The 26,250-nt window shown below is 42.6% G+C and overlaps 1 protein-coding gene across 4 annotated transcripts in view; it reads right to left on the bottom strand.

Moving 5' to 3' along the window:
- WWC3 (WWC family member 3) overlaps nucleotides 1-26,250 on the bottom strand; it is a 175,434-nt gene that overhangs the window by 84,581 nt on the left and 64,603 nt on the right. For all 4 annotated transcript variants that reach the window (XM_038370900.2, XM_038370890.2, XM_038370871.2 and 1 more), the window contains exons 4-5: nucleotides 16,316-16,392; nucleotides 13,756-13,835 (exon numbers count right to left, since the gene is read on the bottom strand). In XM_038370900.2, coding sequence (XP_038226828.2) covers nucleotides 13,756-13,835; nucleotides 16,316-16,392 — 157 coding nt within the window. The remainder of the gene's footprint in view (nucleotides 1-13,755; nucleotides 13,836-16,315; nucleotides 16,393-26,250) is intronic.

The raw sequence follows: 26,250 nt of genomic DNA, 5'->3' as shown, positions 1-26,250 counted from the left end.
GCCTGCAGGATTGCCCCCCATGGTGCCACAGGCCCCACGCCAGCATCACATCCCTGGGGCTCCGGGGGGGGAGGGGGAGAGGGCAGAGGGCTTCATGCGCTGCCCTTGCCTCCAGGCACCACCCCTGCAGCTCCCATTGGCCAGGAACAGGGAATCACAGCCAATGGGAGCTTCAGAGGAGGTACCTGGAGGCCTGGCAAGGGCAGCGTGTGGTACCCTGTGGGCCCCCTCCCCCCAGGGGCCGCACAGGGATGTGATTCCGGCCGCTCCCCAGAGCGGTGCAGCATGTGGTCAGGACAAGCATGCAGGGAGCCTGCCCTGGCCTCGCTGCGCGCCGCCACCACCCCGGAACCGCTTTAGGTAAGTGGCACCGGGCCGAAGCCCGAACATCTCCTGCACCCCAACTCCCTGCCCTGAGCCCCCTGCACCCTTGTGTACTTCAACTCCCTGCACCCCTCCTGCACCCAACCCCCTGCCTTGAACTCCCTCCCGCAGTCTGCACCTCTCCTGCACCCCTGCCTTGAGCCCCCTCCTGCACTCCGCATCCCTCCTGCACCCCTGCCTTGAGCCCCTTCCTACACTCCGCATCCCTCCTACACCCCAACCCCCTTCTCTGAGCCCCCTCATTCACTCCCACCCCTCCTCTGCCTCAATCCCTTGCCCTGAGCCCTTCCTGCACACCACACCCCCTTCCATGCCCTGCTCTCCAACCCCCTGCCCCGGCCCTGCATACAATTTCTCCACCCAGATGTGGCCCTTGGCCCAGAAAGTTTGCCCACCCCTGCCTTAGATACAATAAAAAATGGGTAAGGCACAAACTGTTTGTCATCAAGGCATAATCAAACCACTAAACAGGAGACAGAAATATACTTCCCCTTTGAGTACATTATTGTCATTATGGAGATTGTTCAGTCTTTCTTTGAAATATCTGGTATTGACCACTGTCAGAGACAAGATTTTGGACTAGATGGACCATAATTCTTATCCTTCTTAGCAATTTCTATGATCCTAACTTAATTCTTCTTCATATTTTTTCAAATACTTGAAAGACATTTGTCCCCATTGAGCATTAGGCCCATAGCATATTTTAAGTTTTAAAATTAACTATTTAATTACGTGAGCATAAAAAATATTTTGCCATTCTTTGCTTGGCATTTTTCCTCCCTCCCAAAGATACATTTTTCATGAGGCCCTCAATCAACAATACTCATTAGTTTTGATAAAACAAAAATCCCTCAATAAATAAATAAAAAGGCACACTGCGGTGAGCCCAAGTAAGAGTTTTTTGCCCACCAGACCCATTTTTGAGAAACCTACAGGAGAGTGAAAATACGGTTTGAAAACAGAATTACTTTTTTAAAGTTATTTTACTGTGATTGTGAATTCATTCCTTTTAGCAAAGAAATCAGGAAGTCTACATCCTGGATTCTTTACGGGAGTGGGATAGTATAGATTGTCTGTGTTTCTTAAGGTACATCTACACTGGCAGAATTACATCACCGCTCAGAGAGCACTGAAGGGAAACCGCTGTTGTGTATTCACATTGACAGTTGCCTGCGCAATAGCGTGCTCACACTTGCCGTGGTATTCGGAATGGTGCACTCTGGGCAGCTCTCTCACAGAGCACCTCTTCCTCTTCTGCCACTAAGAGTTGTGGGAAGATGGAGGCGGTCGCGGGGCATCCTGGATCCCGTCCCAATGCCCTGTGATGCATTGCTTCGCATCCCAGCAATCCCTGTGCTTCCGTCCGCATTTGGCCCCATCTTTCAACGGTTTGTGTACTGCGCCCTCTGCCTCTTCGGTTTACAGGAATGGATCCCACACTGTTGACTAATATGCTACTCACTCCACTAACACGTCACAAGTGGCAGTGGAGTTATTCCTTAAACTACAAAGGCAAGAGGAGCTTGACATTGATCTTGCCGCGCGTAGTAGCTACGACACAAGATTGATTGTGGCATTCATGGAGGTGTTGACCTCAGTTGAACGCTGCTGTTGAGCTCAGGAAACAAGCATTGAGTGGTGGGATCACATTGTGATGCACATCTGGGATGACGAGCAGTGGCTGCAAAACTTTTGGATGAGGAAAGCCATATTCATGGAACTGTGTGATGAGTTCACTCCAGCCCTGTGGCACAAGGACACAAGAATGAGAGCTGCCCCTTTTGTTGTTGAAGCGTGTGGCGATTGCACTGTGGAAGCCAGCCGCTAACCAGTTTGGAGTGGGAAAGTCGACCGTTGGACGCATGTTGACAGAAGTGTGCAGGGCCATTAATCACATCCTGTTCCCAAAGACCGAGACTCTGGGCAATGTGCATGACATTGTGGATGATTTTGTACAAATGGGCTTCCCTGACTGTGGAGGGGTGATTGATGGCACGCACATTCCAATTCTGGCACCAGACCACCTAGCACATAAATCACAAGGGGTACTTCTCAGCAGTTCTCCAGGCGCTTGTGGATCACCATGGGGATTCACAGACATTAACACAGGCTGGTCCGGAAAGGAGCATGTTGCACGCATTTTTTGGAACACTGGCCTGTTCGTGAAACTGCAAGCAGGGACTTTCTCCCCTGACCAGAAGATAACCATATGGGAAGTTGAAATGCCCATTGTGATCCTGGGAGACTCTGCCTACCTTTTAATGCTGTGGCTTATGAAGCCATACATGGGGAACCTTGACAGAAGCAAAGAGCAGTTCAACAACAGGCTGAGCAAGTGCAGAATGACTATTGAATGTGCTTTTGGCCGTTTAAGGACCCGCTGGCACTGCCTATGTGGGAGGCTGGATCTGGCCGATGACAATATTCCTATGGTTATAGCCACGTGCTGTATGCTTCATAATATTTGTGAAAGGAAGGGTGAAAGCTCAGGGCTGGACCACTGAGGATCAGGGCCTGGAGGCTGAATTTGAACAGCCAGAGACCAGAGCTATTAGAAGGCCACTGCGCGGGGCCATAAGGATCAGGGATGCCTCTAGGTAGCAATTTGAAGCTGAAAGCCACTAATATTTGTTGCCATGCTCAGGAGTGCAGTGCTTGTAATTCTATGCGGTGATTGTGATTAGTGCAGATGATGCAATATGAAGGTTTAAGAAAATTGCCTGTTGCTTTGCAGGGCTCTGTTTGCTTTCAATTAATGGAATAAAGATTGCTTTCAAACCAAAATAATTCTTTTATTAAAAAACAACCACCAGAGGAGAGAGACAAACAATAAAACACATCAGCACTGTGGGGGATGGGGGAAGGGAGGATCCCTGGAGGAGGTTAAAGATTTGTATATGTCCAGGTATCATATGAAACCTCTTTGGAGTACAGTGCAGCGAATACTGTACTTCAGCAGGGCTAAACTGCAGAGGGATAGATGTTGAGTGCAGTCGGTACTGGTAGTCCGCAGGGCTGGACTGTGATGGGGCAGGAGTGGAATGCAGCGGGTACAGACTGGAGCCAGAAGGTTGATAAGGGTGTGTTGGCGGTGTCTGGGGGGCACATGGGAGAGAGTTTTGCAACAGTGGCTATAGGGGAAGGTGGGCGCGGAGCTACTTGGTTTGCAGTGCTAGTAGCGCCTGGAGCATGTCCGCTTGGTGCTCCATAATATTTAAGAGCCGCTCCGTGGCTTTGTTCTGGCGTGCCACATTCTCCTTTTGTTCCCTCTTCTTGCTGTCCAACCACTCCTTCAATTCTTGTTTTTTGCCGCAGAGTGCATCATGACATCATGCAGAAAGTCCTCTTTAGTTCTTTGTGGCCGCTTTCTAATTCTGTGCAGAGGTTCAGTTGGCGATAAAGAGGGAGGCTGGGCTCCAAGGTCATTTTGTGAAACCAAAATGCAACATTTTACAGCAGCAGTATTGTTTGCAACACACAGACCACGGATGCAGTGATTTAAAGCACAGCCACTATTCACATATCTGTCACTAACTGGCTGACCCCAGGCAAGCAAACGAGCCACAAGACCCCCAAAATGGTGAGTAACAGCAGGGAATGAGGAAAGCTGTGTTCCAGGACCGTACTGTGCACTGGGCTCTTGTGGAGAGCCAGCACTGTAGGGGGGGCCTTATAATCATTACTGTCCTCACATTTTCCACAGGCTGTGTTCATTATGGAAGATATCTCGCTGCTGAGGGTAAGCAGGGAATCAAGGGAGGGTCTTCTTCAAGACTGCTGCTTCCACCCTGGCCCTTATGCAGCTTGCCTGTGTCCCCTTCTTCCCCCAGTGATGGCAGAGTGGCGCAGGAAAGTTACCCTTAATGGGGCAAGAGACAAAGCAGCTCTGCCAAAGAACCTGCGGCAGTGGATTGCCCAGTATCTCCATGAGAGTTTTGTGGAGATCTCTGAGGCAGAATCCTGTGAAGTGAGGGAGTCAATCAACACCCTGTTCCACCGCTCAGACTAGGTATGTGGTGATACGCACATCATACAGACATAAGCCTACTTTCTGCAACCCTCCTGCCCCTAACAACTTGCTTCAGCGATTCTCAAAATCAAAGCAACTCACCAGGGGTCTTCTCTTCTCCTGTTTGTGCTTCGCCAAGCTCCGACAATTGTGACTGGCTAGCCTCCTCCAGGGTAGAGGAGAGCTCCTGGCTGCATGCATCTCTGACCTCCAAGTCATCCTCTGCCTCTAGGTCCCCCTCCCGCTCCATAGCCTCGTCCAAGATTTTCTCCTCCTGGCTCGATTGGCTCTTGACTGGCACTGTATCCACAGTGGCCTTCACAGTGGAGGTGGGTTCCCCAGAGTATCGTATCCACATTTTTGTAAAACCAGCAGCTCGTGGGCACAGCACCAGAGCAGCGGTTTGCCTCCTGCACCTTGTGGTAGGCGTTCCACAGCTCATTCACTTTGACCCTGCACTGCAGTGTGTCCCGGTCATGGCCCCTTTCTGTCACGTATCATGAAATCTGTCCATAGGTATCATAATTCCTATGGCTAGAGTGCAGCTGGGACTGGACAGTCTCCTCTCTGCAAATGCTGATGAGGTCCAGCAGCTTGACACTACTCCAAGCTGGGTATCGCCTGGTGCATGGAGCAGGCATGGCCACCTGGAAAGATGCGCCGAGACATTGAACGCATCACCAAGCAAACAGGAAGAGGATTTTCCAAATTCCCAAGGAATTTAAGGCGTAGTCACCTGAGGGCAGGGCAGCAGAGTTCACACCGATGACCAGAGAAGCGAGAACAGGCATGGTGGGGCACTCCCCGGAGGCCAATGGCAGGTGCTGTAATCGCCAGGGTGTCTACACTGGCACTGTGGCACAGTAGCCCTAGCACAGAAAGCTCTACGCCTCTCGTTGGGGTGAGTTTTTTTTTTTTTTTTTAACAATGCTGCAACTGTGCAGTTTCTGCGCACTGAGTGGCTGGGCAGTGTGTACACCTTGGGAGTAACACCACAGAAAGCTACTTTACTGTGCAGAAACTTGCCAGTGTAGACAAGGCCTTACACTACAATGCTAACTGCATCTTTAAATAAAAACTTTGTCCCTTCTTTTGGGCCAAGGAGCTACAGAGTTCTCCAGGTTGGGCAGGTGGGGAATCATTTGTCCTTAAGAGAATTCAATTGTATGAGCCCTCATTTGGGAATTAAGGGTGGGATTTTTAAAAGCGCTTATCACTTCCATAATTCTGCTCCCATTTAAACCAATGGGATTGACTTCAACAGCAGCAGAGTTAGACCAATGCTGAGCACTTTTGAAAATCCCACCCTAACTTCCTTTTCTCTGCAGCAAGACATTTCATTTTGACTTTTGATGCATAGCACAGAGAATTATACTAGTGACTGACTTAAAGGGACAGGTTTCTGCCTGGAAGCCATCTTCATCTGTAACTTGAGCTGTACTTGGACACGGACACGCACACGGACACTCCCCTCCCTCCTTGTTCTTACTTCTACATCTCATATATTAATTATCCATTCTTTATTATGTACCATTTATAATTTAGTAACACCTAAAGGCCACAACAAGATCAGGTCCTTTTGTGTTAAACTCTGCAAAAAAAATTCTCATTCACTTTCCCCTCTTGTTTCTGTCTGTTCTTATTCCGTCCTCAAGTTTTTCTTTTTATGCATTTTGGTGATTTTTTTTTCCCCACTAGCTTTCTCAGAGTGCTGTCCTATTTTCCTCTGCCTCTTTCTTCCAGTCTCTGCCCCTCTGTGAAGCCCCCTCTCTTAGCCTCACAGTGTTCTCTCCCACATTTTCATTCTTTAGCAGTTTATCTCCCTTTCTCTTTGCTTTTCCCCTTGCATTTTCCCTCCCAGATCCTTCACATTCAGTCTTTCCCATTTCCTTCCCCACTGCTTTTCTCCTTCCTTCCCTCTCTTCTCCACATTCCCCCACAACCCCCACTGTGGCCATACTTTTTTCTCTTCTCTCCCCTACTCTCCTGGAGTTAGCAACAATTCTCCAAACCAGCAGGAGCCCAGGAGCTGCCAGACCCCCAACTGGAGGACATATTTGTGTAACCTCTGAGCAGGTTATTTTCTTCATACAACATGAGAAAAAAAGGAAAGAGAAATCCTCTCATATTCACAAAAGTGCACATGGAACACTCCAGTAGTTCCCAGACCGCTAGCTGATTTAAAATATACCCTGATAACAACACTGCTCTGATTTCTTTCCTCTTGTCCATAACCTCCCCTTATAACTTGAGACATCTATCCCCTGCTGACTATTTTTGCTCCCCCAAACGTGTGCAGGCTTCTTTCCCTGTTGCTCAGTGGACTACTACCTACTGCATGTCTCTCTCTTCAGTGCAAAAACCTAGCTTCCAGCTCCTTGTTCAGCTGGGAACAGTTCTACAGGCAGCTCTGTAGGAAGCCAGAGCTAGGCTGTAGCTGTCTGCACCTAAGAGAAGCAAGCTGGCGAGGAAAAAGGTATGGGCTTTTGAGTAGCTGCTTGCCAGAGTCCGGGATTGCAGTTTCCCAGAAGAAGTTTTCAAAACCTGGGAATGTTCCAACCAAATCAGGACTATTGACAGGCATACACTAGTGGCTTTCCTTCTCTGTCCTTTGCTCTCACTTACCAGAGGAATAATGGTAGGATCCTTTGAGGCATGTGTTCTCCTATGGGAGCACAGAACAGAATGGACATCTGCTCTAAACAATGAAACTTAAAAGGAGCCAGCCACCACTCTTCTGCTCTTTGGCTTCAATTTTCAAGCTAGGGAGCAGGTCTGCAGTGCACGCAAAAATCTGGGAGCTTCCCAGCTACCACAGCTCCTCAACTCCAATATCATTTCACCTGCTACATACTTCCATCTCCACAGTTAAACAGGCCCATCGAAGTTGGGTAGGAACAGAGACAGACATTACAGTTAACAGTTGCCATGTTTATTTTTTTGTTCTACTACCTGTACTGCAGGCTGAGTGGCCTCAGTGACCACATATACCTGAAAGAGCTGTATCCTTCTAGAGATGTCACATACGTGAGGAGCTGCCTCACAGGTTAAAGAACCATTGGCTGTAAATGGTGACATTACACCATTGTTAGCGGTAGCAAAAGGGCTTATCAAATTCAACTCTTGAGTAAACTATTGCTGCAAATTTATCTTGTATGATATTTCTGAGGTAAAAGAGAAAGAAAATGTGTGATCTTTATTAAAAATAATAAACTTATGAATTTTTTTTCCAAAATTAAATTGGCCCCTATAAATATGTTTTGCTTTCAACTTGATTTTTAAGTTGTCAAGAGTCAACAATTAATAGGATAAAATTGAATGTGCAGTAATACAATTTACTGTCTATAATACTCCTTTTTACTTTACATACCCTGAAAAAACCACTGCCCAACCCTACCAGCTGATTTCCCATATCACACAGTAGATTACATCCTAAAAGGATGGAAAGTTGTGTTACATCATCTGCATTTTACATCACTGATCCTGGCAGCAGGCCTTCAGTTAACCACAGAAAGTTTTCTGCAAGTCTTCGGTTAACAGCAGGTAAAGAAACCAGGTTTTCTGCAGAAACCATCCCATTACCAGAAACAATACCTTTTTTATTTTTATATCTTTTTTTTCTGTTATTAGAGTGCTAGTCATATCTGGTGTTTTCTCACGGACCACTTTTGCTGTGATTTTATATCTATATAATACAAGAAAACTACATTAAAAGAACATGATTGACATTGCAAGGTCAAACACTCAAACGCTGAAAAGTGCTAGAATTACGTTTACCTGTGCAACCTTAATTTGGCCACCTCGTGCCTACAGATTACAATGCAGCCTTTCATTACATGATCAGACTCTATTTTGTCAACAGGACCTTCCTTACTGAGCAGGTTGGATGATGCTCACTTACTTTGTTTTCTCCTCATTGTTCAATGCTTTATTTACCGCATACTATTCAAACCCTCTTCTTAAAATTGAATTATTAAATTTCCTCATGGGCCTTTCTCCAGCATTCATCACTATAAGATTTGCGTACTTCACAAACATTTATTAATTTACCTTCACAACACTGCTCTGAGGTGACATGGTGGTATTATCTTCATTTAATAGTTGGGGAACTGAGTCACAGAAAGATGAAGCTTAAGTTTCCACTAAGCTTGAATGCTCAATTTTAAACACTTTGAATCTAATTTTTCAGAGTCCTTAGCTCTTTATAACTTCAAAGCACAACTCTCATTGACTTCAGTTGCAGCTTTGAGAGCTCAGCACTTCTGTAAATCAGACCCCAAGGTCTCAAGTCAGGCAACCAGAAAATCAACAACTACCTGTGAAAAGTTTAGTTGACGTGACTTGCCTAGCATGCTAAAGAAACCCTGTATCAAAAGGCAGGGATAATATCCAATTCTACAGGACAGCATTCAACTGCCTTAACCACGAGATCCTTCTTTGTCTTCTCACAATCTCCTACCTCATTCACTACACACCACCTGACTTGTGCAAAAAAATCAGGAAGTGGTCCTACATGCAACAGTCTCCTTTTCTACAAATCCTTGAGTAGGATCCCTGGAGTAGGTTCATCCTGTGCATGGAATGAGGCAAAATATTATGTAATCACCCTCCCAGGTGAAGGGGGAGTAGCTGCCCTTCGTGGAAGAGTTTAAGTATCTAAGGGTCTTGCGCATGAGTGATGGCAAGCAGGAGCGGGAGATTGATTGGCAGATTGGTGAGGTGGCGACAGTGATGCGGGCTCTGTGCTGATCTGTGGTGGTGAAGTGGGAGCAGAGTTCTTGGATGAATCCCTTGGTTTACGGGTCACTCTACATCACCATCCTCACCTATGGTCATGAACTTTGGGTAGTGACCGAAAAGACGAAATCACAGGTACAAGTGGTGGAAATAAGGTTTCTCCACAGGGTGGCTGGGCTTACTCTCCAAGACAGAGTGAGGAGCTCGGTTATATGGGAGGGCCTGGGAGAAGAGCCACCATTCCTCCAGATAGAGATGGTTCAGGCATGTTATAAGGATGCCCCCTGGGAGGTTTCCGTTGGAACTCTACTGAGCACGTCCCACTGGGCAGAGGCCCCGAGGCTGACCCAGGACACGCTGGAAGGATTCTGTCTCCTGGCTGGCCTGGGAACGCTGGGGAATCCCCCAGGAGGAGCCGGAATCTGCTGTGAAGGAAAACGGGGTCTGGTCCTCCCTACTCTCCATGCTGCCGCCGCGACCCTCACAAGGAAAAGCAGCATAAAGGAAAAGTAGCAGTAGTAATAATTCAAGACTGCATCATATGCATAAGGGGGGGGTGAATTATGGTTACACAGGCAACCTTAATACTGGCATTTCTTAACTTTTGAGTGCTTATATTTACAACCTTAGCAATATTCTTTTAACATAGTTTGTGTGAATGTAACTTCACAGATTTGGAAAAAAAAAAAAAAAGTATAGTGAAAAGACAGAAATTGACAACATATTGACACCCCGAAGATTCATCAGCAGAGTTGGAACCTTTAGATCTACCACACAGACCTCTCCACTTGAGCCAACGGAGTAAATAATAGCAAGCATAGGATGTCATCCTCTATGCAAACCAGGACTAGAGAAGGATGAAATACACACACACACACACACACTTTGCAAGTGGGCCAATTCCCTCCAAGACTGACCCCCTTTGGTCAGTCACCTCCAACCCGCCTCTTTCCTGTATCTTTCCCGCCCCTGGTTCCTTGCCCTATTCTCCCACTCTCCACTCCTCAGGCTTCACATATCAATCCCAGTCTCAGGCCCCACACCCTATTCCAGTCTTTTTTTTTCCCCCCCTAGGCAGCCCCACTTCCCCACTCTTGGCTCTTCCTCCTATCTGTCCCTCCCCTCATCCACCACTGGCTCCCCTGAGGTTCTCATATAGTCAGTGTCCATCCTCACCCCCTTCCTAGCACCAAAGCTCAGTTTCTCCCCTTCTTGGCTCCTGGTCCTAATCTCTTTGCCCCACCAGTCCCAATTCTCCTCCCACACCACTCAGCTCCTTGTTAGACCCGTTTCCCTTCCCTCTGCCCTTTCTACCTTAATTCCTAGTCTCAGCCTCCTTGTCCAGCCATTATCAGTCTCCCTGCTCCCCCAGATCCTTGTTCTATCTCAGTGTTCCCTCCAACCAACTGATCTGGCTGGCTTTTGTCCCCTCTGCATTCAAATCAGATGGCTTACTCCTCCACACTGCATAGGTGCCAGAAGGGGTCACTGAGCACACAGGAGAGACAACCTCACTGCCCTCGGGTCCATTATCTGGTCCCAGCCTTATCTGGAGCAGCTGGGAGCAGCCATTAAAGGGAAAGTCAAGCTTTGTCACTGTAGCCCTGGGCTGCAGTGTGATCAGTCACTCTGTGGACATGGGCCATGCGCAATCTGGGCAGCACAAGGAGCGGTGATGGACCAAAACATGGAATCTACAGAGAAGTTACCGGCTAAAATCAAAATCTCTACTGAACATTCAAAAAGTGTGTTTTTTCAAAGGCTTATAACTTGGCCAGGTTTTCAAAGGGATGGCAAAATGCATATCCCTCATACAAATAATCCCCGCTGATTCGTCCTGCTCCCACCCAGCCAAATTTCAAGTCCCTGCTCTGAAGGACGGGGTCAGTGGAGCTATTTAAAGAAAAGGTCAACAGAATTTTTTTTAATATAGGCAAAATAACGTATTGTCCCCCTAGCCTCATTATCCAAAACATCTGAACCATTTGGCTGAAACCAACAAATAAATAAATATATAGCTCAGCCTGAGACAGACATCTAGCACGGAAAATTTCAGCCCAAGTAGTGTAAGTTTGGCAAAGTTATAATAAATTGAAAACAGGGTCTTATAATGGGAAGTGTCAGGCAATCTTAACAACAGGCAGCACTACCTGCCCCACCTATAATAAAATCTGCCTGATCTCCTAGGTCTCAGTCCAGGACCATTGAAGTCAACAGGAGTTTTAACACTGACTTCAGTAGTATTAGATTCAGGCCCCTAACTGCTCATAATATTTTGCTGTTTGGAAGCTGTGCAAGGGTTTTAAAGACCTAACATTCACCCAGATGCAAAGCTCAAAACACGATTCCTAACATTGCTTAAAATCAGACTTAAAAATGAAAGGAAACACATGACTGCAAACCAAACAATTAAGACTTCACTCCTGCTATTTTATACTTGGTAATTACTTGAAAATGTAATTAATAAAATAGTTTTGACATAGCCTAGCGAGAAGGCAGAAAGCAGTGGTGAAGACTGAAGTTTTTAAAGAAATTTTACAGCAGAAGAGGAATTAACAAGGTGACTGAGCTTAAAGCACCTGCAAAAAAACTTAAGTTTTCCATTTAAAAAGAATGGGGGAGAAGATTTACTTGGCTGTCTATTTTGTGACAATGCACTCTCTCTGTATGGACTGATAAAACAAAATGTCAGGTTTCAGAGTAGCAGCCGTGTCAGTCTGTATTCGCAAAAAAGAAAAGGAGTACTTGTGGCACCTTAGAGACTAACCAATTTATTTGAGCCTAAGCTTTCATGAGCTACAGCTCACTTCATCGGATGCATTCTATGAAGTGAGCTGTAGCTCATGAAAGCTTAGGCTCAAATAAATTGGTTAGTCTCTAAGGTGCCACAAGTACTCCTTTTCTTTTTTAACAAAATGTCAGATTCACACGATTCAAAACATATATCCAAAAATCAAGCCTTCCCAGAGCAGCCTTTTTTAAAAAAACAACAAAAACCCACAAATCTCCTGGCTCATACGTCAAGAAGTCACTGTGGAGAACATACAGAGATCAGCAAAGCAAGAGCGCTCTAGAGAAATTCCTGAAGAAAATTCCATCACAGCTTCAGATAATACACTAACAGACATATGGCTGCCTTCAATAAACAATAATGGATGAGAAATGAGACAAAGCAGGAGCAATATCATGGCTTCAGTGTCAGTGATAAACAAGCATTAAAGCACTGAAGCACAGAACAGTTATGTCTGAACTTTTAAATCCAATGAAGTGAGCTGTAGCTCATGAAAGCTTATGCTCAAATAAATTTGTTAGTCTCTAAGGTGCCACAAGTACTCCTCTTTCTTTTTGCGAATACAGACCAACACGGCTGCTACTCTGAAACCTATCTCATCAGAGTTACCTAAAGAACTATTAGTTGACAAAATCCTACTTTAAAGTAATTATTGTTTTTTTCTCCCCAACCTAAGCAATTTAACTTAGACTAAAATCTTAGACATTAATATTTAGGTTCACAACTACTTCTCAGGTTGTTTCCCCACTCCCACAAAACCATACAAGAGAAAGGTTTGAAATTGCCTTCAAATCACTTTCTTTGTTCTTGGATCTTCCTAGAGAGGTGTCTAATCCTTCAGAGAAACATCAGAACAGAGTGTTAAATCAGAACCCTATCATCTTCATTTTAAATTTACCTCATGTTGCATGGACAGAAGGGAAAGTTTTAACACTAGATAAACATAATATTGATAAAGACATTATTAAGTCACTGTGTAAGGCATAAATGCGTGTATGTGTGTATGTGCTACCTGTCATGTGAATACAGTATTCTGAATTATTGCTTGTCTTGAAACAACCAAGGTCTTTTCACTATATTAAACGGTTTCTTTATGTGTTACTATATATTTTCCATTACTTTAGTATATTCATAATTGGTCTTCTATTTTATACCTCTGACTGTTTTTAGGCATCGCAGTTACTTGATGTAGTCAATTTAAAAGACATTTGTGCATGAGGATGACTAGTTAATATTTGCCAATGAAGTACTTTGGCCTGACGAGAGTTTTCTTCTCTTAAACTAAAGTATGAACTGCATCTTTTATGTGTATTTGTTGTTGCTTACTAAGTACCATGTTTAGCAAATGGAAATTAAAATGGAAAAGAAAGCAGATGCCTGTTTTTAGATTGCTGCCTGAAATTCAGAAATTAAGGACAACACTCGGTTGTAATAGTAAGCAAACACTACTTCTACAGTAAGCTTGAAAGGGAATTACTATAGTCTAAAATACAAAAATTGATAAATTTTTGCATATTTTGCCAATTTTTCATAAATTTGCTGGCACATTAATCAACAGAATCGTCATCCAAAATAATTCCAGCCAATCTTGCTTACATCAGTTTGCCTTATTATCAATGAGAGCACATTGTTAGCATCATCTGCGGTTGTCTAAGTAGGGACAGTAGGAAAAAACAAAACAAAAACAAAGGACAATTCCTATGCAAAAATAAAAACTTGCAGCAGGAGTCTGTGCATTAAATAAAGCTTTGCAACACTTCCAGTTAGGTAACAAGAAAATACGCCAACAGGAAGAAAAAGAAAAATTCCCCCCTCCCACAACTTCCCAACTCACTCTTGTAGTGTTTCCACTCCTTTTTCTTTATACTGCAGTTCTTCCTTCATATGTGCCAACTCTCGTTTTAGTCTAGAAAGCTTAAAACAAAATATTTTTTAAGCAAAAATACATTATGGCAGCAAATCACTGAGTAACTTATTATTCTTTCAAATAATTCTTCTTCAAATTGTGATTTCAAGAATTTAAAATTACTGTGCATTGTTCAAAGACTAGTATTTTCAAAGTGAAAAGTGATAATCTGTTTGGTTTTTTAATCTACAGAAAAACAAAATTAACATGCTTTATAGAAATATTAATAAAAACCTACCCAACAATGCTCACAAAGGAACAACATTGCCAAATGTAAAAGGCAGCTTCTTCTTTGTATAATCTTCTACTATGCTATCAGTTGTTCTGATAGCCAACAAGTCTCTGTCTACATGTCATTTCCCATCTTCCCCAGAACAGTGATTTCCCATCTAACTCTGTAGTAGACAGCCACCCAAAAACCTGCCCAACTATACTGAAAACTACACGTCAGGCAGCCGGAAAGGGGAAGAGGTTCAGCACTATGGCTTTTACCATGGGAAGAATGTTCCATTTAAAGTCACTACAGACTGTGATGATTCATCTGCCCATTTTTATTTCTGTATTCTAAAACAGAAGGTACAAAGTGATCCTTTAGCAGCAGTAAATAGTGAAATCATTTACTGGTGGATCATTTACGTAATGTAATAATAAGCAGCTGTTCATTATAATCTCCCCAAAATTTGGTGTGCGTCTACAGTGACATTTACTACCAGGTTTCACGATTTTAATAAAGGTGCTCCTTAACTGATGCTTATTGTAACAGATACGAAACCAGACATAATTCTGTATATGGCTGTGTTATATTTTTGGTTAAAAAGGCACATATATGTTTTGGGACAGGCACTCCTTTGTTTATATATACACATTTCAATACATGATGCCGTCAACCTAGTGCCACAGGAAAAAAGGAAAATGTGAGTTTCATAAACAGAAAAACTGAGTCGCCCAGAGATTTAGCAGATTTTCTACAATGTATCCGAAACACTGATAAGACATATATAAATCAGTAAGTGACAAAATGATTAACACAACGTCTTCCTCATGCCCCGCAAAAACAGAAATCACATCATCGTCATATCAAAACAGGCAGTATATAGTGACTTCTTGGATTATCTAGTCCAACCCTACAAAATAAACTCAGCTAAAATAAGAAAATATATCACTAATATCTTCCATGTTTACATATTCAGTGGTGTATAGTATATTATACTCTTTATTTTAATTCAATCTACAGGAGCGTGCATAACACAGAAGTTTACCCTATGCAGGGAAGTAAAAAGGTGTATTTCATTGTCACTTTATTATTGGACTACAGGGGGGGTCAGAGACTGGTAATCCATATGCAAATAGAAAAGTCACTTATTTTCTTTAAACCTTGTTTAGACAAATTGAGTGACATTTTAACTTGCTATATTTTCTTGTTTGGTTGGCTGCATTTTCTAAACATTAGGTCTATCACATACAGTATGTTGTAAATGCATGCTGACAGAATATATGCCTTTTCCAGAGCCACTTTTGTGAAAAGTGGACACTAAATCATGAAGTCATAAATAGGACCACCATACTTCAAGGATATGTATTATATTTATTTCATGAATTGAGCATCTTGCATGTCTAAGTCTCATTTTATCCATTAATAAAAGGAATATGCAATTTAAATGTCTGGTGGGCCTTAAGTTCTAAGCTGTTTTATTAATTGTGGACCTCTAACTAGCTTCCATTAAATGTGTAGAATTTTACTGTTAGTTAGGAACACTGACAGATTTGGAAAGAAAAGTATAACTTGCCCCTCTACTACTGTAACTACTTCAGACAAGACAATATTCAAAGTATGGTTCTAACCTAAAAATGGTTAAGTAAAAATGGTACTTTCTTATACAACAGATGTGGTCCGTATATGTTCAGAGTAATATATGCTTACCATACTATGTGATGGAGTGGTGGGCGGGGGGGAGGGAGTATATTTGTCACTTTTTATTCTTTTATAGATGCAGCCCTGGGAAAATGATCTATTCTGGTTTGTGCATCAACTGAACTGATCACTGAGTTCTCAACACAGAGCCACATCCTGACCTCAGTTACATCTATAGAACCCTATGGAACACAATAGCAAAATCTAAAGACAATTGTTTTTGACAAGTGTTGCTGGGGACAGAATTTGGCTTGCAGAATATTTGCTACTAGCGGTAATGCTCGAAACAGAAAGGAAATTATTTTTAAAATACAAGTTGAGTTTGTGTGTCTGTCATTCAGAAAAAAAATTCTTTACACTTATAAACAGAAAAAAAAACTTTGGAATCACTGAGACATAGTAAATATGGAACCACACTGCTATTTTTATTAAATAATTGTTCAAGAGTAGAAGGGCACTCTAAACATGTGCCGTTTTAAAAAATATGCATACACAACTTCTAAGTCTAATAGTGTATGCGTGAGTGTGTGTGTACAGCATTGTTTTAATCACATAACATCAAAAAAGATTACTCACTCTGTCTCGACGGCTTGCTATTTCTGCTTTAATCTGATATGGGTCATACTTGGTATTAGTTGAAAATCCAGAGAATGCTAAACAGATGGAAAACAATGGTATTTTATAATAAATTTTTCACGTTTTCAATGTGTTAAATGATAGTGTGTGGGGGTTGTATACCATGTAAATCGTACCAATAGGCTAGCCAGTCCAGGTCTCTAAAACTTCAAAGCCCCAACTGAGCAAATCACTTAAGCACGTGCTTAACTGTTTTGCGGGATCAGGGCCAAAAAAAGTACATACTTTGTCAAAGTGTGGCTACACGTCACTCAGGGTTCCCAAAGTTGAGTCATTCTATTTCAAAGATTGAACAAGCTTATTTGTCTACAACTTCCAGACGTCTTTGTAGGATATGATAATCAGTTGTGGCAAGACTTGCTCAGTGTAATTATTTTTGAGTATAATACAGAAATGTTTGTAGCCAAAATGATTTCTTCTAAACAGTAGCTGACAGTACGTTTAATGGATTTTTCCATTTATTTTTCTTGCAGTTTAGGAACTTTAATAAAAATTTAACAAATTTAATGTTCCTATGGTAACAGTTTTTATTTACAACCTCTTCAACATGATTACAGATAGAAGTCATTTTTGGCTGTTAGTTAAGTGTATGGTATTTATATGCAATAAATATAAGAATTTATTTAGCTGGACAAAATTTGGACTGAACCATCTAATAAAACGTGAATCAATCTGGTACCAAATACATATAAAGGAAGTAAAATCACATCATCACAAATTTCAATTTAATAAAGCCCTTGTAAGAACAGAAAACTAGGATAAATTATTCCACATCAGTATCAGTTTCCAGCTCAACCAATTTCATCAGTTTCCAGACTGATGAAATTCTGTCTGCTTGTAACTAAGTGCATTCAGTAACCACATCAAATTTACAGTTCAAAAATGTCCTCAGAGTTACAACCCCTCAATAGTGAGTGTTTTAATTATCTCATCACAACTTCTCTTAAGACAGAGTTTCAATTTAAAGTCACCTTTGTTTTTTTCTCTTTTGGTAGACTGAGGTTTTCCAAGATGCAACATCATTTCGTATACCAACATATTCTTTCTTTTATAACGGTACAAGATTTCAAAAGTCAATCTGGGCTGAATTCTAACCGGGAAGTTATCTTGTGTGTATCTAAAGTTATTCACTATCTATCCTGAATTGCTATTTAACAGCACTGTCTGTTGATTAAAAGCTGCTACCTTCCATTCCAATGTAACCGTCAGGATCATCTCCAGAGCCTTTTTTAAAAATTGTCAATGCATTAACTACCTTCCAGTTATTTGGCACACAGGCTTGTTTCAGTATTTATTATTGTTCAATGTATCAATTTGTTCCAAAACCTCCCTTAGTGACACCTCAATCTGGGACAGTTCCTCAGATTTGTTGCCCAAAACGGATTGCTCTGATGTGGGTCTCTCCCCCACATCCTCTCCAGTGAAGACAGATGCAAAGAATTAATTTAGTTTCTTTGCAATAGCCTTGTCTTTCTTGACTGCTCCTTTAACACCTTGGTGGACTATTGGCCTCCATCCCTGTTTGGCAGGCTTCTGATAAGACTTAAATTCTTACGGTTAGTTTTTGCATCTTTAGCAAGTTGCTTCCCAAATTCTTTCATGGCCTGCCTTATTATATTTTCACACTTAACCTTCCAGAGATCATGCACCTTCTTATTTCCTTATTAGGATTTGACTTCCAAATTTTAAAGACGCCTTTTTGCCTGTTACAGCCTCCATTACTCTGCTGTTTAGCCATAGTGGCATTCTTTTGGTCATCTTCTTGTCTTTTCTGATTTGGGGCACACATTTAATCTGAACCTCTATTATGCTGCTTGCAGGCATTTAATCCTTCCGACAGCTCCTTTTAATTTCCATCTAACAAGCGTCCTCATTCTTGTGTAGTTCCCCTTTTTAAAGTTAAATGTTACTGCAGTGGGATTTTTTGGTATTATCCCCACACAAGGATGTGACACAGAATATCTCTTCATACTCTAGGAAAAAGAGAACTTAATGTGTGCAGTTTAATGCAATACTGAAGGGAAACATAATGTCAAGTAACTGTTTAAAAAAAATTGAGAGTTGGAAAAATTATTTTCCATCACCATCCCAGGCATAAATGAGTAATAATGGCCTTAAATTATAACAATGTTTAAACAAATGTTTAAATTTTAATGCCCCCTCATTCATTCTGTGATGTGGATCTGACCAGAATGCCTGTTTTGAGATTAGAAAAGATTTTTTTTCCTTTGGGGCCAAATTAGCAAGGTGTTCGGGGAGGGAGGTCTGGGTTTTGCCATGGAAGTCCCGTTGGCTGAAAGGAATAATTAATGTTAAGTAATACAGGAATAGCTAATTTGTAGCAATTAGCAGCCAGTGTCTAATGTGGATAAAAAGGCTAAAAGGGCCAGCTCCCAGAAGTAAATGTGGTTAAGAGTCCCAGAAAATGGCTGGTGGACCTGTTAGAGCGTACAGAAAAGGGGAGACCTGAAGCCCTTGCGGACTGAGGTAGTAAAAGGATTCTGAAGTGGGCTAAGTCCAAGAGGTTAGGTTGGAGATTGCAAAATCTAATTTGCTGGTTTTATTGCGTGAAGTCATTTAGCCCAGCACTGGGCCCAATAAAATGCCTGGTATTTCAGGAGAGTAGGATGAGGGGAGAGTCCCTCTCTACCCATTGTTAATGAAGTTGTGGCCTGACACTTTATAAGCCAGCTCAGCATTTCATTTTGCTGTGTGTCTTGATCAATTGTGGAAGAACTTTATAATACCGAATAAACCATGCAGTATCTTGCCAAAAGACATTGTGCAATTGCTATCAATACATGAACTGAAATTCTCTAATCCAGAATTTCATAAACTTTTTCATAGTGCTGATCACAATTTAAGAGTGAAAGAGTTTCATGGACACCTCCACTTCCACCTGCAAACATACAGATCTCACCTTTCCCTGCTCATGAACATATAGCCCTGATGAATTTACAGCATATGCATACATAGAAAGGTCGATGTACTTTTAAACTGTCTTTTAATTTGATTTGACAGATGGAAACAATAAGGATTATACGATCATCGTTCGACAAACCAGCTCTCCACAGATCCAGAACTGCTCTAACTGGTCAGAGACCAATATTTAGAAATGTTTATTGATACTGAAAACATTTTTACTGGTCTAAAATGTTTCTAGATCTTAAAGCACAAGTGAAACAGTTTATTATAAATATTTTTCCAGTATTTTGCTAGGCTTCTGATTCTGGGGAATGCCAGCAATACATCTCCATAGTTCCAGAAACTTAAAAATTAGTTAGCATTTGTACCTTTCCTATAGATACTCTCCCAGCAAAGTCTGAGTAATTGTTTGTGTCCAATTCTGGGTCCAATTTTCTGGGTAGAAGAAGAACTACAACAGTCCAATCAAATAAAACAGTAAAATAATTTAAAAAAAAAATCAGACCTTATTTCCCCAATATTTTCTCCACTTATATAAAAACTGCCCTGTGCAAAATGATAGGCAATAAGTTATCAAAATTAGTGGAACTAAAGTCTTGTAGAACTACTGAAAGTCTTGAAAAATAAAGAAAAATATTTATAAATTGGATGACTTTCCTATTTTAAAATTACATCAAATTATATTAATTTGCTTTTTTTCCCCATTCCAATTATGACATTATTTTAGCAGCTAATCTTGCATGCCAAAAGAGCTGAGATATAAATGTTTCATAAAGCACCAGTTTCAGCCTGTTACAGTTTTTGCAATAGCAGCAACTAAAACAATGTTAGACTATAAGTGGGAAGAAAGCAAGATGACAATCTAAGAGGTATGACTTTGGTATCAAGTACCTCAGAAACCAAAAGGGCAAAAAACAAAAGCTATTTCTCAGCTTTCCAACAGTACGTACCACTAGTGGTTTGATAGATATTGGACTTTGCCACTGATCCCTTGGACCAACAAAGTTTTTTGGCCATTGTTACAGGAGTACATATATTAGATCAGGGTAATTTTTAGAGAGTTGGATTCACACCAAGAATAGATAAGAAATTAATAAGGATGTTATTGAAATCTATTATTATTATTCTGGGACAACAGGGAGGGAAGGACAAAGACTCAAGAAGTTCTTTACAACTCCAATATCTAAAGGAACTTAGTTTTATTTATCAGCTCACTGATTATTTCAGCAACAACAAATTCTCAAGTAGTGGTTGCAGAAAACAGCAGAGAAAAATGCAAGATAATTTTTGCACAACTCTGAAAAAACATCTTTGATTTTTAAACAAACATTAGCACTATAGTAATAGATTTTTTTAAAATATTCTGAAACCAGAGGGCATATCATGTAAAAATTATTCACAAATTATAGATGTTAGGAGGGAACTAAAATAGTGAACCTGGAAAGGAGGACAGCCAAATATAGCTTTTACTTTAGAGGAAAAGAGACATATGCACTTGAGAAAACAGTCAAACATGAATTCATTTATTTTGCATTGTCATAACTGCTACTGCCATGATAATTATTAAAGATTGAAGATAATTATTAAAGATAAATACTTTTTAAACAGGGTCTTCTGTTTCCAGTCTATTTTCACTACTTGATCCTCCACTTAAATTTATAATGCTGCTATTGTTAATATTATGTTTATTACCATGTTAACATGTGACTATGATGTCACAAAATGTTACAATTAAAATTTAAGAAAAAGAAGATCATAGAATATCATGGTTGGAAGGGACCTCAGGAGGTCATCTAGTCCAAACCCCTGCTCAAAGCAGGACCAATCCCCAACTAAATCATCCCAGCCAGGGCTTTGTCAAGCATGACCTTAAAAACTTCTAAGGAAGGAGATTCCACCACCTCTCTAGGTAACACATTCCAGTGTTTCACCACCCTCCTAGTGAAAAAGTTTTTCCTAATATCCAACCTAACCTCCCCCTACTGCACCTGAGACCATTACTCCTCTTTCTGTCATCTGCTACCACTGAGAACAGTCTAGATCCATCCTCTTTGGAACCCCCTTTCAGGTAGTTGAAAGCAGCTATCAAATCCCCCCTCATTCTTCTCTTCCGCAGATTAAACAATCCCAGTTCCCTCAGCCTCTCCCCATAAAAGTCATGTGTTCCAGTCCCCTAATCATTTTTGTTGCCCTCTGCTGGACGTTTTTCAACTTTTTCACATCCTTCTTTTAGTGTGGGGCCCAAAACCGGGCACAGTACTCCAGATGAGGCCTCACCAATGTCGAATAGAGGGAAACAATCACGTCCCTCCATCTGCTGGCAATGCCCCTACTTATACATCCCAAAATGCTATTGGCGTTCTTGGCAACAATGGCACACTGTTGACTCATATCCAGCTTCTCGTCCACTGTAACCCCTAGGTCCTTTTCTGCAGAACTGCTGCCTAGCCATTCAGTCCCTAATCTGTAGCGGTTCATGGGATTCTTCCGTCCTAAGTGCAGGACTCTGCACTTGTCCTTGTTGAACCTCAGATTTCTTTTGGCCCAATCCTCTAATTTGTCTAGGTCCCTCAGGATCCTATCCCTACCCTCCAGCGTATCTACCCCTCCTTGAATTAATGAAAATATTGAACAAAACCGGCCCCAGGTCCGACCCTTGGGGCACTCCACTTGATACCGACTGCCAATTAGACATGGAGCCATTGATCACTGCCCGTTGAGCCCAACAATCTAGCCAGCTTTCTATCTACCTTATCGTCCATTCATCTACTTCAATTTGCTGGCAAGAATACTGTGGGAGACCATGTCAAAAGCTTTGCTAAAGTCAAGGAACACCACCTCCACTGCTTTCCCCTCATCCATAAAGTCAGTTATCTCGTCGTAGAAGGCAATTAGATTAGTCAGGCATGACTTGCCCTTGGTGAATCCATGCTGACTGTTCCTGATCACTTTCCTCTCCTCTAAGAGCTTCAAAATTGATTCCTTGAGAACCTGCTCCATGATTTTTCCAGGGACTGGGGTGAAGCTGACTAGCCTGTAGTTTCCTGGATCCTCCTTCTTCCCTTTTTTAAAGATGGGCACTACACTAGCCTTTTTCCAGTCGTCCGGGACCTCTCCCCATCACCATGAGTTTTCAAAGACAATGGCAATGGCTCTGCAATCACATCCACCAACTCCTTCAGCACTCTCGGATGCAGCGCATCCGGCCCCATGGACTTGTGCTCATCCAGCTTTTCTAAATAGTCCCGAACCACTTCTTTCTCCATACAGGGCTGTGGTCACCTCCTCCCCATGCTGTGCTGCCCAGTGCAGCAGTTTGGGAGCTCACCTTGTTTGTGAAAACAGAGGAAAAAAAAAAAGAATTGAGTACATTAGCTTTTTCCACATCCTCTGTCACTAGGTTGCCTCCCTCATTCAGTAAGGGGCCCACACTTTCCTTGGCTTTCTTCTTGTTGCTAACATACCTAAAGAAACCCTTCTTGTTACTCTTAACATCTCTTGCTAGCTGCAACTCCAAGTGTGATTTGGCCTTCCTGATTTCACTCCTGCATGCCCAAGCAATATTTTTATACTTTTATACTCCTGGTCATTTGTCCAATCTTCCACTTCGTGTAAGCTTTTTTTTTTGTGTTTAAGATCAGCAAGGATTTCACTGTTAAGCCAAGCTGGTCGCCTGCCATATTTACTATTCTTTCTACACATCGGGATGGTTTGTCCCTGTAATCTCAATATGGATTCTTTAAAATGCAGCCAGCTCTCCTGGACTCCTTTCCCCCTCATGTTATTCTCCCAGGGGATCCTGCCCATCAGTTCCCTGAGGGAGTCAAAGTCTGCTTTTCTGAAGTCCAGGGTCCGTATGCTGCTGCTCCTCCTTTCTTCCTTGTGTCAGGATCCTATATCCAGGGATCCTTATGTCGACCATCTCATGGTCACTGCCTCCCAGGTTCCCATCCACTTTTGCTTCCCCTACTAATTTTTCCCGGTTTGTGAGCAGCAGGTCAAGAAGGGCTCTGCCTCTAGTTGGTTCCTCCAGCACTTGCACCAGGAAATTGTCCCCTATACTTTCCAAAAACTTCCTGGATTGTCTGAGCACCGCTGTATTGCTCTCCCAGCAGATATCAGGGTGATTGAAGTCTCCCATAAGAACCAGGGCCTGCGATCTAGTAACTTCAGTTAGTTGCCGGAAGAAAGCCTCGTCCACCTCATCCCCCTGGTCTGGTGGTCTATAGCAGACTCCCACCACGACATCACCCTGGTTGCTCACGCTTCTAAACTTAATCCAGAGACACTCAGGTTTTTCTGCAGTTTCATACCGGAGCTCTGAGCAGTCATACTGCTCTATTACATACAATGTCAACTCCCCCACCTTTTCTGGCCTGCCTGTCCTTCCTGAACAGTTTATATCCATCCATGACAGTACTCCAATCATGCGAGTTATCCCACCAAGTCTCTGTTATTCCAATCACATCATAATTCCTTGACTGTGCCAGGACTTCCAGTTGTCCCTGCTGGTTTCCCAGGCTTCTTGCATTTGTGTATAGGCACTTGAGATAACTCGCTATTTGTCCTGCTTTCTTAGCATGAGGCAGGAGCCCTCCCCTCTTGTGCTCTCCTGCTCGTGCTTCCTCCCGGTATCCCATGTCCCCACTTACCTCAGGGCTTTGGTCTCCTTCCCCCGGTGAACCTAGTTTAAAACCCTCCTCACTAGGCTAGCCAGCCTGCTTGCGAAGATGCTCTTCCCTCTCTTCGTTAAGTGGAGCCCATCTCTGCCTAGCACTCCTCCACCTTGGAACACCATCCCATGGTGAAAGAATCCAAAGCCTTCTCTCTGACACCACCTGTGTAGCCATTCGTTGACTTCCATGATACGACGGTCTCTATCCAGGCCTTTTCCTTCCATGGGGAGGCTGGACGAGAACACCACTTGCACCTCAAATTCCTTTATCCTTCTTCTCAGAGCCATGCAGTCTGCAGTGATCCGCTTATGGTCATTCTTGGCAGTATCATTGATGCCCACGTGGAGAAGCAGGAAGGAGTAGCGATCTGAGGGCTTAACGAGTCTCGGCAGTCTCTCCGTCACATCGTGAATCCTAGCTCCTGGCAAGCAGCAGACTTCTCGGTTTTTCCAGTCAGGGCGGCAGATAGATGACTCAGTCCCCCTGAGAAGAGTCCCCGACCACCACAACCCGCCTCCTCCTCTTAGGAGCAGTGGTCGTGGAACCCCCATCCCTGTATGGAAATGTGTAGGAGAATTCTGTCTTAAATAATTGTTATTTAAATAAATCACTTGCCACATAATATAGCTGAAAGAAAGAAATTTTAACGGAACAACTATTTACCTTACAGTAAATACAATTCAAGATGCTGTAGTCACTGTGGACTCTTGTGTGCGCATGTCACACACACACACACACACACACAAACACACACACCATCAGTTTGTTTGTTTTGTAAACAGCAGAGACCGTCAGAGCCACACACATGCCCTCTGCTTCCTCATGCTCCCATGTGAGGGCATAAAGGGAAGAGTGCCATGACTCTCCCTTAGTTCCCCCGTAACTAAAAGCTTGGGTAGCTGAAAAACCAAAAAGCAGGGCTAGAGGGCGGGTTGGGGGATCCACACGGACATCATCTCAAAAGAGCCACAATCATTTGTAGGGTAAGGAAGAAGGACCAGGGAGAGCATGTGTCAGTGTGGTCCCCACTTTAGGTGGCTGGCAAGCAATAACCATTCAGGATGGTAGGAATAAGGAGTTCCAATTGCATGAATTGAATAGGGATTGTAGTATTGCTCCCAAAGTTGGTATTTGGCCTAGCAGATAAGTTCAAGGAATAGTGCTTGACAAATGTCAGAGGGTTATTTCAAGTCACTGCCTTATCAATCTCTGATATTGGCAAAATCCTGTAGCAGGCAGAGGATATTGTTTGCACTCTGGAAGAGTTTGAGACTCGATGTTTGGTGGGAGAAGCTGACAAGCAAGTGAGGTACTTTGTGTTATCCATTTTTACATCCTTGGAGAAGAGGAGGATGGACCTTTCAAATGATCAGGCTACAGTCTGAATAGTTTGGTCCTGTCAGTATGATAAAGCAAAGTCTTGGAAATGTCAATTATCTGTATTTTCTTTCCTCCTTGAACAGTGTGTGATTTCAGGAAAAGGGCAAGTATGATGAACAGATGGTTTAGATGAAAATCAGAGACCACTTTCAAAATAAACTTTAGGTATTGTCTCATTTTGTCACTATGGAAGGTCATAAGGGGACACAGCCATAAGTGCTTGAAATAGCCATGAGGGACACCATCTTCCGAGTGAGTTAGTCCAGGAAACATTCCGATAGAGGTTCACACAGAGGTTTCATAAGTTTCAGGAGGACCATATTAAGGTCCCAAGCAGGAGCAGGTTTTCTGACCAGTGTGTACGAGTCTCTTGAGAAACTTTGATACTATGGGATGATAAAAGATCAAGCACTGCAGTACAGGCAGATGGCAAGCTAAAATCACTATGAAGTAGACCTTTATAGAGCTAAATGGAAGCCTGCTGCTTCAATGGTAACCACATAGTAAAAGATCTTCAGTACTTAAGTCTGGGTCATGTCCAGACCATGATGGGCTGCCTATATTGAGAACCTCTACCATTTAGATGAGTAGGTCCATCTGACAGATATTTCTTACTTTGAACCAGAATTTCCTGGATCGTATCCACGGTACTTAACCCAGTCAACAGCCATGCTGTTACGTGTGGCAACTCTGGGTCTGGATGGAGTATCTGAGCATGGTGTTCTGAGATCAGGTCTGGATGGTCCAGGATTTGGATCAAAGATTGAATGGACATTAGAAAGAGACCAGTCAGCCAAAACCATCTCACTCAATCCAGGAGCAATGAGAATGACCATGGTCTTGTCGCTTCCAGTCTTGGAGTTCATCAGGGTAATCTGTGGGACAGCCTATTGA

Source organism: Dermochelys coriacea, chromosome 1, assembly GCF_009764565.3.
Source record: "Dermochelys coriacea isolate rDerCor1 chromosome 1, rDerCor1.pri.v4, whole genome shotgun sequence".
In the NCBI taxonomy this organism is placed as follows: domain Eukaryota; kingdom Metazoa; phylum Chordata; order Testudines; family Dermochelyidae; genus Dermochelys; species Dermochelys coriacea.
Note: the sequence above shows the minus strand (reverse complement) of the source record. Positions and strands in the feature narration are given on the sequence as shown.